This window comes from Lodderomyces beijingensis (assembly GCF_963989305.1).
Source record: "Lodderomyces beijingensis strain CBS 14171 genome assembly, chromosome: 6".
In the NCBI taxonomy this organism is placed as follows: Eukaryota; Fungi; Ascomycota; class Pichiomycetes; order Serinales; family Debaryomycetaceae; genus Lodderomyces; species Lodderomyces beijingensis.
In genome coordinates, this window is record NC_089975.1 from 193,500 (window position 1) to 208,760 (window position 15,261).

The following is a 15,261-nucleotide window of genomic DNA, read 5'->3' on the forward strand; positions in this document are numbered from 1 at the left end:
AGGAGGGAAACAAAGGATACAAAAAGTAGAAAAATTAGAAAGATCAGGAAAATAAAAGAAAAAAAAAAATTGGGTCCATGGGAGTAGGTTTTGGTTTTTTAGAGAACATACAAATGTTTTTTTGCTAATAATAAATAATTGCGTAGATTAAAGTCTAACTAAATTGTAGAAACCTCTGCAAAGTACTGTCTAAGAATCGTCGCAAGCATTTCTGGAAGTTCGTTGATATTCTTGACCACCACGTAAAACTCAAATGGAAAAGAGTCGAGGTACTTTTCGACTTTGAGAACATTTTCACCGGTATTGGGGTCTTGCTCGTACCGCACTTGTTGCATGTCCATGATTGACTCCTTCAGATTCACACCATCAATTACAACAAACACCATCATGATTTTCTCATCACGTGCCCTTCTCACCATCCGCAATATCGACTCGTGGCTCTCACACACTCCATCACTGATGATTATCTGCAACTGCCACAAATCGGCTTTATTGTTCACTTTTTGTTCGTCAAAGATCTTTAGCGATTCGTTGCAAAGAGCCTTGATGTCTGTTTTCGACTGTTTAAAGTCAAACCACTGGAAGATTCTGGCACCAGTCTCGTTGCTGAACGGCTTATCAAATGCATGCACCACTTTGACATCTTCTCCAAATCGCACAATGGACAACCCGCCACTCTCCAACTGGCTCAATGCTTTGGAAACCAAGGCTATGCTATGGAAAGCCAACCGATCTGACTTGCTCTCGGACATGGACTTTGAGTCGTCAACTGCAATCATGATTTGGTACTGTCTCTTGGACGGCTTTGTTCTTCTCATCCAAATCTTGTCTTTCTTGAAATCAGATGCAATGTATGGGATTATCCGCTTCATACTCAACCTTTTCCCGGTCTTGTAATCTCCTTTCAATTTAGTGCTGAGAGTGGGCTCCAAGATTAATCTCAATTGTTCGCACAAACCTGAGGCTAGCTCGAGAGTGGCTTGCTCGCTTTCTCTCCACAACTGGCGAGCATCATCCAAAGGAACAGGAGGTTGATCATCATGAGTATGGAGCTCATCTTCAACAATACTCTCTTTGTCTGACTCATCGTCGTCGTCATCATCCTCTTCAAGTCCATTCACTTGATCACCTTGTTGCTCCTCAGAAACTTGATCTAATGCAGCGGACTTCAGTTGATCGTCACCATCGTCATCACCACTACCACCACCACCACCACCACCATCACCAACTTCATCATCATCGACTTCATCGGCATTCAATTCCTCGCTTGCGTCCGCCTGGTCATTGGCTGTAGCCTCTCTTTGATCAATTGGTTCATCTTCTTCGTCAATCGCCATGTCTTCATCAACCTTTTGCGCCTGATCCTCGGTAGCGCTACCTAAAGCTTGCACATCTGCATCGCTATTTGGATTGTGTTGGAATTCATCGGCCCGTTCACCAGCTTCCTCTTCCATCTCTTCCTCCACGGCTTCTTGAATTTCCTGACGACGGCGATGAAACTCCTTGAGAGATTCGCCAAGCTGTTTGAGCGACTCCTTGGCCTCGGCTCTAGCCTCGTCTTGGATTGGCTTTTCAGTTGGCTCATTCGATGTATCCTGCGGACCAGTGTTGGTATCTCCACTGCTGTCATGTTGTGCCGCCAAAACGCCTTTCCCAGACTCGCCATCCTCTTCCTGCATTGCAGTGTCTTTGTCAACGTCTTCGTCGTCCACGTTCGCCTCGGATCCACCTGCACCTTTCTCGGTGGAGTCCTTTTCTTTGCCTTCGTTTTTCTCGTTAGTGTCTTCATCAACCTCATTCCCGTCCTCACCACTTGCTTCAGGCTCTGGCTCTGGCTCTGGCTCCTGTTCTGGCTCCTGTTCAGGCTCCTGTTCAGCATCAGCTTCGGCTTCGGCTTCGGTCTGATCCTGTTCTGGCTCTTTCTGTTCCGTAGCTTCTCCTTCAATGTTTTCCTCCTCTTCAGCATCCGTGTCATCGTCCTTATTTGTAGCGTCAGCGTTCGCTTCGCTTTCACTTTCACCTTCACCTTCACTTTCTTGGCCTTCATTATTGTCTTCCTCATCGTAGTCCTCCTCATTATTCTTTTCCTCGTCGTCCTCGTCACCATCGATATTCATATCGTCCGGTAGATCCAAAACTTCAGACTCAGAGACACTTTCCTCAAGCTGCTCACCCTTGCTGTCTATTTGATCCTCTTGTTCACCAACATCATCTTCCTCTTCCCCTTCTTCTTCTTCATCTCCTCCGCTGTCATTTGCGCCCTCTGCTTCTTCTTTTTTCTGATCTGGGTGCTGCAGATCCTCTTCATCGTTTGCTTCCATCTCGTCGTCCTTGGTAGAGTTTTCTGGAAGCTTGTCCGATTCTTTCTCTTTACTGTCCTCCTCGGCTTCTTCGTCCCACATTTTCTCATCCACGCTATTAGGATCTAACTCATCCAAATCATCAACTTCTTCGTCCAAGTCTTGTTCACCTTCGTCATTTTCATCTTTACCCTCGTCGCTTTGATCGGACATATCCTCGAGCTCCCCAGCCATGTCGCCTTCCATTTCCACCGCATCATCATCCTCATCATCGCCTTTGTCATCATCCTTTTTCTGCTCGTCGTTGGGCTGCTGGGCATTCTCCGTCAAATCATCATCTTCTTCAACATCCTTGGAGTTGTTTTGCGCTCCTTCACCATCTCCCAACCCTGTTCCATCTTGCAAGTTTTGGTCCTCTTTCTGCTCACTTGGTGGCTCTGGGGAACAGAAACCGTTTGTGGCCAACGCGTAAAGCAGAGAGGACAACATTCTTGTAGCACTGGACAAGTCGTCGTACTGGTTGGCAGCTCTCTCGAGTATTCCCGCGCACAAATGAATATAGCTCCTCACTAGCGGCAAAGTGAATGCAGCTAGAACGGAAATTAGCTTAGACTTGGAAGAAGGAAGCAAACCAGCCATTGCAATGCAACGACTAAGCTTTGACGCAACTTTTTCAATGTGCGTTTTGTTCATGAATTCGCTGATCCGGGCTTGAGAGTCGGTGAGCCAGTTGTCGTCGTCGCGACCAATGTCGTTTTTGACTGCCGTGATTTTCTGAACAGATACCAAAATCATAGACGAAAGTTCTCTAAACTCGAGCTCGCACTGCTCGATACCTGCTGTTGGTGAAGCTAGAGAATCAACGGAGTCGGGATGGGTGTTGTTTATCCAATCCGTGATGACATCTGCAACGAATGCAGCGCCTGGATGCTCACCTTTCCAGTCTCTCAAAATGGACAGCAAACCGTCTATATAGTTCTGGAATTCTGCCACTTGATCTTCCTGCTCGGTGGTGACAACGCGACCATTTTCAAAATTTCCCATTTGAGCAAAGCTGTCCAATTGCGATTGCAAGCGATCAAGTGCACCTGCATCCACTGATGTCCCAAAGTAACTCAACGAGGACAAGGTATTTCTCGCATACTCTAACAACCCGGGCAACCAGGATCGTATTCTTTTAGCCCAAGCCCAGTCCTGAGAAAATTTATTCTTTGTGTGGTTTGATATCAACTGTTGTTTCGACTCATTCATTCTTGCCAACGTCAACAAGTCCTTCCCATACTGGTCCGATACAAGGGCGTACTGAGATGCAAACGTAGCCAATGGTCGACGCTTGACTATCAACAAGTGAATCAAATGCTCTATGGCCGAGAGCGCTTTTTCCACATCAACTGCTGGAACATCGCCCGCTGGGTTCGAAGCTGCCGCTCGAAGACGAGGAAGCATCTCCAATATTTTGAAAAACTGGTTATCGCAACCGGCAAGCAATGTCTGTTGAAAACTGGCGGAGTTGGCGAGTATCAAGTTTACCGAGCTCTGCGTCGCGAGGATATCAGAACGCGAACTGGTGATGAGCCCAGCACGCCTTGCCTCCTTGATGGTATCACTGAGCAACTTTCTCTTTTGATTTTTCAAAGCAGCCACCAGTTTTTTGTTGTCATCGCTCAAGTGCGAAGGGGTCTCCTTTCGAAGTGCATTCATGTCCTCGGCGACTTCTTGGGCAAAGTCCAACATGGACGGGAAAGTACCTGCGCAAACTTTTTCAATGTAAACATTCATGTTTTTGTTGACTATAGTGAGATCCTGAAGCCTCTGGGGCCTTTCTTTCCAGGTTGTTATGCGTGAAAGGCCACTTGCATCGGTATCCAAAATAATAACCAGCTCCACGTCTACCTTGGGGATTTTGAAAAAATCTTGCTTAACACCAGAAGTCCCAGTAGGCAATCCTTGCTCAATCACTGGCTGAACCGGCGAGCTCAACACGGATCTATACTTGTGCACAATCTTGAACAAACTCGTGTGTGATTTGCGGGCGCTTTGCTTCAATGCATCAATGTTGACATCTTTCCAACTTGCCAACAAAATGACTTCTGAAATTTCCTTTTGCAATCTGCTCTTTGACTCGGCGATTTTCTCGGCAAAGAGGCTGCTGAACTGGCTGTAAAACTCGATAAAGTTTGACAATGCTTCCAGCGTCAGACGGCCGTTCTTCAAGCTTTGAGCGTGGTTCTTGAATGCTTTCAAAAGATTCAACCGGCTTGCAAACTCTCCGAAAGTGATTTTACTCATGAATGAGTTCAACGCAGCCAAAAGCTGAACACTGCTATTGCCACTATCATTTGCCACAGTTTCATCTCCCTCTTCTTCTTCGTCTCTCTTCAATATTGGTACAATTACCACTTCAAACAAGTGAAACCACCAGCCGCCAACTCTAAGCGAGAGTGAATCTTCCTCATATTTAAACAACGAGTTCCAAGTAGACAACTCCAATTTCCTCCATGAAACCATTAGCAAAGTCAACTTGTCGTAATGCGATTCGAGAGACGTATGCTTGGAGGAATACTTTTGCCATTCAGCGATGTAGGTGTAGATCTGCTCCAATTTCTGCAAAAATCTGCCCAAAGGTAAGCTCACGGGGTAGTTCAAAAACTCATCACAAGCAAACACAATGTTTTTTAGTGTCGCGTGCTCTGGCCACTCGTCCAATAACTTCTTTGCCGAAATGGCTAAGCTCGATATAATGTGTCCCGCTTTGCCAACCTCGTTCGGTTCTCCGTCCCGGTAGAAATGGAAATCCTTCACGGATCCATTCGTGATGACGGCCCGATGCGCTTCATGTGCTTGGTTGATAACAGCGGCCAACGAGGAAGTGGATGTTGCGTTTAGGTGCATATCGTAAGGCAGGAGGTTATCCACAACTTGACACCCTTCTTTCGTCAAACCAGTGACATCAATGGCCGCCTTGTGGTGTTTCGAGTACTGTTCAACGTACACTTCTGCAAGCTTCGCGTAAATGTTTTCAAAGTCTCTCGCCTTGCCCGACTCGGCATCTATATCCATCACGTCTTCGAAATCAGGGAACATGGATTGGAAATCTTCCTCGATGTTTTCCTCGGAGTTTTTGTACTTGTAGAGGTTGCCCTTTTCGGACTCCTCTGCTTCTTCTTTCATCTTCCGCAAATTCCAACGGTAGTAGACAAACTTTAATGATGACAAAACAATTTCTTCAGAGTCGTGGGTGAAGCCTAGCCTTAAAAAGTATATCATGACAGACTCGGCCGCTTGGTCTCTCAAATCCAACTTTTTGACAAATTCACGGGCTTTCTCAAATTCAACCTTCACTGAAGGCAAGCTCAAAATTTGCGAAGTGTTGAGTAACCAATCTTTTGAAAATGAGGGCATTGTCGCGGCCATGGCTCCTATTGCCGACAATTCAAGCCCAAATTTCAATCCTAAAAGATATCCAACCAAAATGTCATTTATATCAGAAAAGACCGCGAAATTCCGCTTCATTCTCTCCACAAACTTGGAGATGTTGTTTTGCAATATTGCCAACTTTCTTGTTGCCTTAGGGTCATTTGTTTCCATCTCTGTAAGCAAATTTTTGATTTCCAAAATGTTCACCGTTGATTCCATTATGGAGTTCCACTCTGAAAACAAACCGTCAAGTGAGTCCAGACCCCTGTAAACGATTGGTTTCTCTGGTCGCGCTTGAGAGTCAAGCTCATCAAGGGTGGTTTCTAACAACAGCGTTCCTTCCCCTTGAGTCACCAGTCTGATGGAGTTCCACGAAGACTTGAGTTGACCATTGTACTTGGTTTGAGCTTCATATAATTGCCACTGGACATATTCTTTGGTTGCAGGGTCATTTGGTTGATCTGGAACGTATAGCATAATGAGTCCGCACGAAAACATGACCCACGCTTTCCCAAGTTGAGACGTTGTCAATGCCGACGCCGAGGCCAACGACATTGCAGGAATCAAATACGTCTCAACAACAACAAGAACCTGGGGGTCCACCAGCGGATCTTTTATTTCAAACGTGTCTGGATCCACGCTTAGCACCCTTAAATATTGCTTACAGCAGCCAATTAACAAGCTGGAAAAAGCCGCCTCCTTGGGGCTCAAGATGGACGTTGAGGACTCGGTTAAGGACCTAAACAAAAGCTTTGCGTCTTCGCCAACTTCTTGGAGTTGGTTCACTGCCGTATCCTTTAAATGAGCCGCCTGCTTCAAGGAAGACAATACCAAAGTGCTGTCAAATAAAGCCTCGACCACTTTGTCGTCTTTGCTGCTTTCGCCGGCACCACATAAAATCTCAAAAATAACGGGATATGGCTTCATCTCGCGGCTTCGAATCAATTCGATAAGCGACCAGTCTGAGTACATGTACAAATCCAGTATCCTCTGCGTAGCGCCCGTGCTCTCCAAAATATTGCAAATGCAGGAAAATTCCCATTTGAACGCATTTTGGCGTCTTTTGGAAAACAGAGAGACCTTTAGCTTCAAATGCTCAATCTCCTCCATGGCCTTCACGGTGAGCGAATCAAGAGCCAATTGGTCATAGCCCTCGTCGTTGATTACTGAACGGAAAACAGCTCCAAATGCCTCAGTAAGCGCAGTTACTGCTTCTCGTGATTCAGGATAGAGCCTCTTGGCCACGAAATCAAAGTCTCTCATGACGCTGGTGAGCTTCTCGTATTGCACCCAGCCTTCCCGAGTCGGTGGGTATTTGCCCCTGAAATTGTCCCAAATTCGGTTCATCGACTGTCCTGTCTTTAACTCGGTTTCAAGCAAGCCTTGGGCAAAAGTGGTCTCCAAAAGTGGGTAGGACAGAGCCCAGTGCCTAAGCAAATCCATAAACACTCTATTCTTTGCTGCATTGTTCTCGTGTAATATTTGAACATATCCCAATGTGACTGCAAGAAGCTCGTGAACTGGGGTGTAGATAGCAACGACAAAGGCGCGGGATGGTGAGGAATCCATGCTTTGTGAAAGCAAAGCCACCGAATCGCGAAAGATTGCCTCTATCAACGGGAAAACATCGGCGTTGCTCATTTGCTTGATGCTTCTACCTTGCGACGAGGCAGCAGATTTTTCCAAATAGGTCATGTCCTCTACCTTTTTGTTCAATGCCTCCTCTTGTACCTGGCTGATCATTGAACCCAATCCTTTCATCTCGCCAACTACTTCAAAAAGCATAGTAGACTCGCACGTCTTCACCAACGGATAGGCATCGGCAAATGTGGATACAATCGAAGTGTTGATCAACGGGTGCTGGCTTTGATGGGAGCCATAGTGCGGGTCAATTGCAAACACATCGCTAGCAATCTTATTTGCTTCAGTGTACAAAGACTGAGTCATGCCACCACCACCACCTCCAAGCAGTCCCAATTGAGAATAAAATGCGGAATACTGCTGTAGATTATTGGCCATGCTCTTTACGGTCTGGTCAAATTCTGTGCTATTTCTGACCGACTCGGCCCAACTCTCGATAAACAGAACTTCTTCAGCGCGCAAAATGGACCACAACGAGCCTATAGCTGTCGAGCCCAGGGTAACAGAATCCACAATGTTGCTGAATCGCTTCATGTTTGAATCTGAATCAAAGACATACGCGGCTGTTGGTGCTGCTTGCTCTAGTGGGAAAGTCCCCATACCCAAGATCTCTTTGTCGAATAGAGTCAGCCTAGCGCTTAACGGCTCCAAATATACCTCGACACCTCTGTTCCGCATTGCTCTTGAAAGCTCGCCGTACTTTGGATCAACGGTTAGGAACAACCTAAAGTTTGGATGAGGCGTAATCACCTGTGGAGAGCCATCTTCTGCCGTGCACTCATTGATGACCAACTTCCCATTGGTCTCTAGCAAAGAATTCAACCGATCCAAGACTGAGGGAGGGCATAAATTGGCATTGTCGAGTACCAACCAGTGACCCTTTTGAACGGCTTGAACTAGAAGGCCATCAAACCACTCGAATTTCAAAGATCGTGGCTTTGCCAACTTTGTCAGCACAGCTAGAGTTTTTGTAATCAACTCGTTCGATGTCAACTCAGGAATGGTCTCAAGTTGGTGGAAAAATTGCTCAAAATTGTCTGAAGTCACCATGTTTGCAAAAGTTGCCCGAAGGACTCCCAACGCTTGCAAAGTCGTTTCCAGAGACATGCTGTCTCCTTTGCTTAACAGCGAATATTTCAGCAACAAATTGCGTGAGATGGTCAATTTCGCTTCACTGAGCACGCTCTGCATTTCTCGAGAGACGTCCGATTGCTCGTAACCTCCAAGGATGTCCATTGAGTCCACGTCGTTGTTCATCGAGAATTCGTCGAGTTGCGCTCCTTGCAAGTTAGCCAAGTACCGCACTATGCATGTTTTGCCCGAGCCCGTGGGACCGGTCAAGATCAACGGGATCGAATGGGCAACGCTTCGCATTGCAGTTTCCAAAATTGAAAAGTTGCACTGCAAGGGGAGAAGCCCATTCCCATTGTTGAATTGGAATAGCGTGTCTCGCAAGCACACAGCGTCACCGAATTGGATAAAACTGTCTGAAATGTTGAAATACCCATCGCGTCTTTTGATGTGTCCAAACTCCTCGACAAATAATCGTTGCGCGTTAGCTCTATCCTCCTCGTTACGAAACCGCTGGAATATAATCATGTCCACAAAGTCCGAAACCTGTAAATCTTGGTTGATGTTTTTGCTCAAATACATCGTAAGCCATCGCAAGGTGTCACGCAAATTAAACTCCCAGGGAGATCCAGCATTGCCCCAGGCCTTGTTTCTCACTACTTCGGTTTCGATTTTGGACATAAAGTTGATTAGTTTTGCACTGTCGGTGGACGACACCAGTGGGAACCCGCTTTTCAAAATTGATAAGAGATCCTCCGAGTTCAACGTGTCGACGTACACAACACTAAAACGATTGACAAACGACTTGGGTAACCCTTTTCTGCCGCCCCCTTGGTACTGCGGGTTTTGCGCTGCAAACACTCTGAAACTCGGGTCCTTCTTGAACGACTTGTCGAGTTCGGGGATGTAGACTTCTCCACGATGGTCCAAGCACGCATTCAACCCTTCAAGCACGGACTGGGATGCCAAGTTCATTTCGTCGAGCAAAACCCATTCACCTCTCTGCATGGCTCTCAAAAACGGAGCATCCCTCCAAGCAAATTCTCCCGCCGAGCCGTCTTTGACGGGAGCATCCGACCCAAACAAGTCCACCAAATCCGTCTGCTCCGATAAGTTTATCCTGTACAAGGGGTTTCCAGTAACTTTGGCGATGGTGTCAATCAAGCTTGTCTTGCCCACCCCGGGACTCCCCTCCAACAATATCGGTTTGTTGAGCTGCAACGCACGCACCACCTTCATCGCGTTGGCCGCCGTGGTGGGCGCGTGCAAACTAAAGGAGGAGTCAAACTTGTTTTGAAAGCCAACGGCTGCCATGGCCACGGGCACGGAGAATTGACCAGCTACAAATCTGTCCTGGTCTACGCTGATCAACGTGTCGACACTGGCAGCAATGTCAGGTTGCCCAAGTAGTTGCAAAAGTTCTGCTCTGCATGCCCGCTTCTTATTCTCCAACTGGTTAGGATCCTCAGCAAGATACGCCGTGTTGTTAGTACCTATGGCATCAATGAAAACCATCGCTGCTCCATGAAACGCGGCCGCCGATGGGTCCATGAAGGCGCCACATTTGTTGATGAACTCAACCCATGAAAGTATGTCTCGGAGAGAAATGACACCATTACTAGCGCCATCACCACCACCACCACCACCACCAAATTCCGTCGCGTACCATCGGGAAAACTCAACCACCGCACGCGTCAACAGTTTGTTGTCTAAACGAGTATCCACGATGGCTTGCACGTCATTGTAATTTTCCATCGATGGAACCCACACTTCAGTGAATCTGTTCCGCAAGGCTGGTGAAAGTTCCTTCTTACCATAATCTCCACCGGGGTTCATGGTTGCAAAAAATTGGAATGAATCAGCTGCCACGACAAAGACGTCCTCGTTTCCCTTTTCCGCAAGTAGCAAGCTCCGCTCCGGTTCCAAGACCGAATTCAACCGTTCCAAAACCGAGTCATCTGCCAACGATATCTCGTCTAGAAGGAAATAGTCTCCATTTTTCATGGCTTTCACCAATGGCCCGTCTGCCCATTCAAACAAGATGGACATTGACTTCAAGTTCTCTTTGATCTTCTGGGCTAATTCTGCAAGAGTTTCCGTGGAGTTCGAGTCGGGGCCCAAAGACTTGGTGAATTGGTGAATTTTCTCCTCCATCGTCAATGCCTCCGAATTTTCAACTCCAACTTGTCCTAGAAAATAGTCCAAGTCCGCCTTCAACTCCGCTTGCAACCTCACTTTGTTTCGAACGGGACGCTGGCTTCCCAATAAATCACCCGTCTCCGTGTTTTGATGGGCATTCACTGCAACGAGCTCCTTCTGGTTCACCGCGGCAATGACTTGGCAAATGGTTGTTTTGCCACACCCCGTTTCTCCAACCAACAAGAGGGGCTCCTTGTTCCTCATAGACGAAACAACAAGCACGGCTAAACGACGCATCGCTTTTGTCCAGACAATCAGTCCGCCGCGCTCGTAGAATGGAGAAAGGTCAAACTTGTCGTAGTACGACTCCATGTCGACTTGCACTTTCATCACTCTTTCAATCGCAGCCTTAACGGCCTCCTTCTCCTGCGGTTTGCGCACTCTTTCTGCCAAAAGCATGTACCCGTTGACTGCCAATTCTTCGTAGCCCACCGCTTCTCTCATGGCCCACCGGAACAAGTCCCTCAATGTGGCAAACGAGTTCTTTTGCTCAAATAGCCTTGTGGACTGACGCTGGACACTCAAGTTCTTGTAAACGTCAACAATCTTTTTGGCATAGCTTGGTGCAATCTGGCATCGTTGTTGCAAAATGGTCTCCAACTCGTCCTGGGGGATGTCGTCAAAATGAAGCTCCAAAAATCGGTTGCGAAAAGCTCGTGACAAAACTTTCCGCCCTCCGTACAATCCAGGTGGGTTCTGAGTTGCAAACAACATAAAGTCAGGATGAGGTTTGACCACCTCCTGTGTTTCTGGAATGAACAACTCTCGGTTGTCGTCCAATAGCCTATTCAATGCCTCCAAGACATCGGTGGGGGCGAGGTTTAGCTCATCCAAGACGATCCAGTGGCCCTTTTTCAAAGCTTCCACCAAGACCCCTTCTTGGAACACCAATTTACCAGAGCTATCGCTGACATAGGTTCCCAAGTACTCTTGCAAATCGGTATGCTCGTGGTTATTGATTCTAACAAACTTGTGCCCCGTGATGCTGGCCAAGTATTCGATCATCGAGGTCTTCCCGGCGGAAGTAGGACCTTGAATCAAGACTGGGAACCTGCGCCCCGAGGTCGCCCTCACCAAGTTCATCAAATTCTTTTCAACAAATGGGGTGATGATGTAGTTGGGGCGAGCGACGATTTCGTTGGGCCCCCGCTTCATCCAATAGTGCCTAAACTGGACATATTCACCTGCCGCGGGAATCGGAGGGATTTGGTTCATTACCGATTTGACATTTCTCAATTTCCCAATTGTGTGCTTGACAATCTCCGGTTTCAAGATCAGTTCCGACTTGGCATCCAACAATGTCAAAAACGTCATTGAAAACCCTTCGTACAACGCCCTTCGGAGTCCATAGATTCGAGCAATGTCGCACACGTATATCAATGTCCTTGTCAAAGTACGTATGCTAAAGTGAGGCCTCTGGTTAGCCCCATCGACAATCTGGTTCTGACTAGACAAGGTTTTCGCTTTCAAGTACAATTCGGCAACATCGTTGACCGCGCTCTCGTCGCCAACACAGTACCGTCCAATGTACTTTTCAATGATTGACAACAAGTCCTGCAAATCTTTATCCGGCGACTGGACGTACATTTCTGTGAATTTGGACCGAATACTCATGGGCAAGTCCCTTTTCCCGACATCGGTGGAAGGGTTCATGCAGCCAAAAATCCGAAACTCTGCATGAGCTGCAATTGGCTCGGTGTCGCCTCTTTCAGCCAAGAGGATGGACCTTTGGTTCAGCGACTCGTTTAGTAGATCGGCAATGCTTTCCAAGGTATCGGAACTTGCAAGGTTTAGCTCGTCGAGTAATAGCCAATCACCATTCTTCAAAGCCCTCACTAGCGACCCCTCTACGAAGCTAAAGGCAAACGAATTCTCCGACATTGATGACCTCGCGTCAAATTCGTCCAACATGACACGAAACTCCTGCCATTTTTTGAGCAAAAAAGACTTGTCCATTCGCGATTTGCGTTTTTTCCTGGGATTTCCTTCTTCATCGGCTTGTATATCATTCTCGTCGTTGTCTTTGTTGTTGTTGTTGTTGTTGTTGTTTTTGTTGTCCTCACGTCGAGGCTTTTCGAGGAAAGCAACGGCCATTTTATAAGCTTCCAGCCATAATTTGACAACATTCTTCCATTGACCATTGTTGAATGAACGAGACAAAATCTTGCTGAACCGTTCATTCTTCTTCTCCGAAAAAGTGGTCACAAATATGGTTTCGAAAAACTCCTGGATGGGCATGGCGAATGACTTGACGTTGACTGGTTTGTATCCTCCCAACAAGTCCCCCGTCTCTGTTTGCTGGGAAAGGTTAATCACGGTGAGTTTCTTACCCAAGAGTTTCGCCAAGTGCTGAATCACTGTTGTTTTACCGGTACCAGTTTCACCAACCAACAACACAGGCTCCGCCATACTCACGGCAACGCCCAACTCTTCCATCAAATGGAGCGCATGGTTGGTTCTGGCGAATGACGAGACGTCCACCATACTTTTCGTGCCAAGTTTCCTGGAACTTGGGTCCGGCTTTGCCACCACCGCCCTCCCTACTCTCAAGTATTCGCTGCCGTTGTCAAAATGAGGTTTGTTCCGCGCCAAAAATAGGTCAACTCTGGATGAGGGAACCTGCAATTGCTCGCCGATGAATCTCACAAGCACCTCGATCGCTTTAGGTTCCACAACAGAGCTTCCAAAGCATGCAACAGCTTCTGCAAAGATATGGTCGTAAGTAGATTCCTCTATGGCACCATCACCATCACCATCAACACTAACAACAGTAGCAGAAACGCCGTCAAGTAGCTTTTCACAACGGCGGCAGAATTTGATCAAGTCTTTACTTGAAATTGGTTTGGGCGGGTTTCCCAGGTTCAACGACAAGAACGCGCGTTGGTCGTAGAATTTCTGCACCTCGAGGAAGCAGTTCATGATGTGGTCCACCATTCTTGCGAGCAGGGGGAACTTGGCGTACAAAATAGTCTTGAGCTCTGCCTCCGCGAGCGGTTCCAACTCGATAAGCTTCCAAAAGCGGGAACCAATCATGTCTGGTACCGAGCCAGCCTTTGTTTGGCGGATCGTCGAAAACAATTGAAATCCATTCTTGGCCTTTATCACTTCGCCGCGAGATGGGATGCTGAGTTGTCTTGTCTCCAACAAAGTCAACAAAACGGATAAAATCTCCGTCGGTGCTTGATCTATATCTTCAATCAAGACCCATTTGCCTTCTTGCACGGCCGCGCTAAGGACTCCCGTGTTCCACTGGAAAGTTCCTGGTTTCTCGCCCGAGGCGTAGGTTCCCAAGAGAAGTTTTGCGTCCGTTTGCTCTCCAAGATGGATCCTCACTATGGAGTCGTGATACGACATTTCCTCGGCTAGGTGGTTGATCAAAAATGTCTTGCCAGAGCCCGCGGGCCCCACGAGCATGGTCGGTTCGTTTCTTTGAACAGATGTGGCGATTTGCCTGAGCGCGTGGATCGAATGAGGAGTGGGGACAAATGCAGATGATTGTGATGAATGTGAAGTGCGTGAATGTATCACCCGCGGAACAAGAACTCCGCAAACCGATGATATCATCTTGGTGGACAATGCCGATGTGTTGATCAAAATGTCTTTTGATGAAGAAGGAGCAATTTTTAAGACCTTGGGCAAGCTTTTGAAATTGGCGATTCTCTTTGCCTCGAAAAGCGGAAGAAAATGATAGTCGAGAAGAGAATCCTCATATGCTGCTATTAATGGGTGGTTGCTTATTTGGTACTTTTCCAACATTGCATTTCGGACTGTTTCCGACGCCAGGAGATACTTTGCTAGGATCTGAACCGCGAGATATTTCGAGACTTTTAGACGGTTTTCAGAGTCTTCTTGCTCCACTATGGAATGCAAGACCTCTGGATCGATGAAATGTCTATACTCGTTTGAGTTATAGTGGAGCAACCTGTAGAAGGCCAACAACGTCTGCTCCAAGGATGAAGACGTCGGGGATAGGCTTTTCCAAAAATCGTTTCGTTCAAGAAACAAGTTGAATAAAGTGATGTATTCGTGAGACAAATGAAGGAGCTTGGATAGTGCTAGTAAAATTATGGAGCCCTTGATTGGTTGAGAACCGGGTGCCTTGGTGTTTGGGCCACCATGTTTGCGGTATTCTTCTTCAAATACCGACGGGTACTTGATCCAGCGAGCGACTAGCTCTAGGTATATTGGTTGGTAACAGTAGTACGCTAGTAATGGATAGCTCAATGCAAATAAAGACAAGTTGTTCAAGTTGTCTTCCATAGACAACTGGCTGTTGAACTTGAATGGCAATTCTTTTGGTAACTTCTTTTCAGGATAGTTTTTCCTGAATACATTGTATGACTTCTGTACATGGTCTAAGTCTATTGCTATAGTGGAGCTTGCTTCGCTCATGGCAACCAAAATACCCCTTGTCTAGTATATATACTTTGGCCCTTCTTAGATGAGCGTTGAAGTTTGAGAGATTCGAGCCAGTATTTCTGGCATTTCTGGCAGTCTGGGAGATGAAAGCGATGAAAAATCCGATGGTCATCGGACTGCTACCAATTGACTTTTCTCTTTGTGTTTCACTCATCTCGCCAGCCCCCTAAAGCCCCCTAAGGGCGAACTTGGTGGATAGACATTGGATCCATCT

General features: G+C 46.9%; 1 protein-coding gene across 1 annotated transcript; it reads right to left on the bottom strand. All coding sequences in view use genetic code 12, as the record gives it.

Annotated features, from left to right (window-relative positions):
* Window positions 1-158: 158 nt before the first annotated feature.
* LODBEIA_P48230 (uncharacterized protein) lies at window positions 159-15,020 on the bottom strand (the record flags this gene model as incomplete). Its single annotated transcript, XM_066975087.1, has 1 exon — window positions 159-15,020. One exon carries the CDS (start codon window positions 15,018-15,020, stop codon window positions 159-161), a length of 14,862 nt encoding a protein of 4,953 aa, XP_066831761.1.
* Window positions 15,021-15,261: the final 241 nt, after the last annotated feature.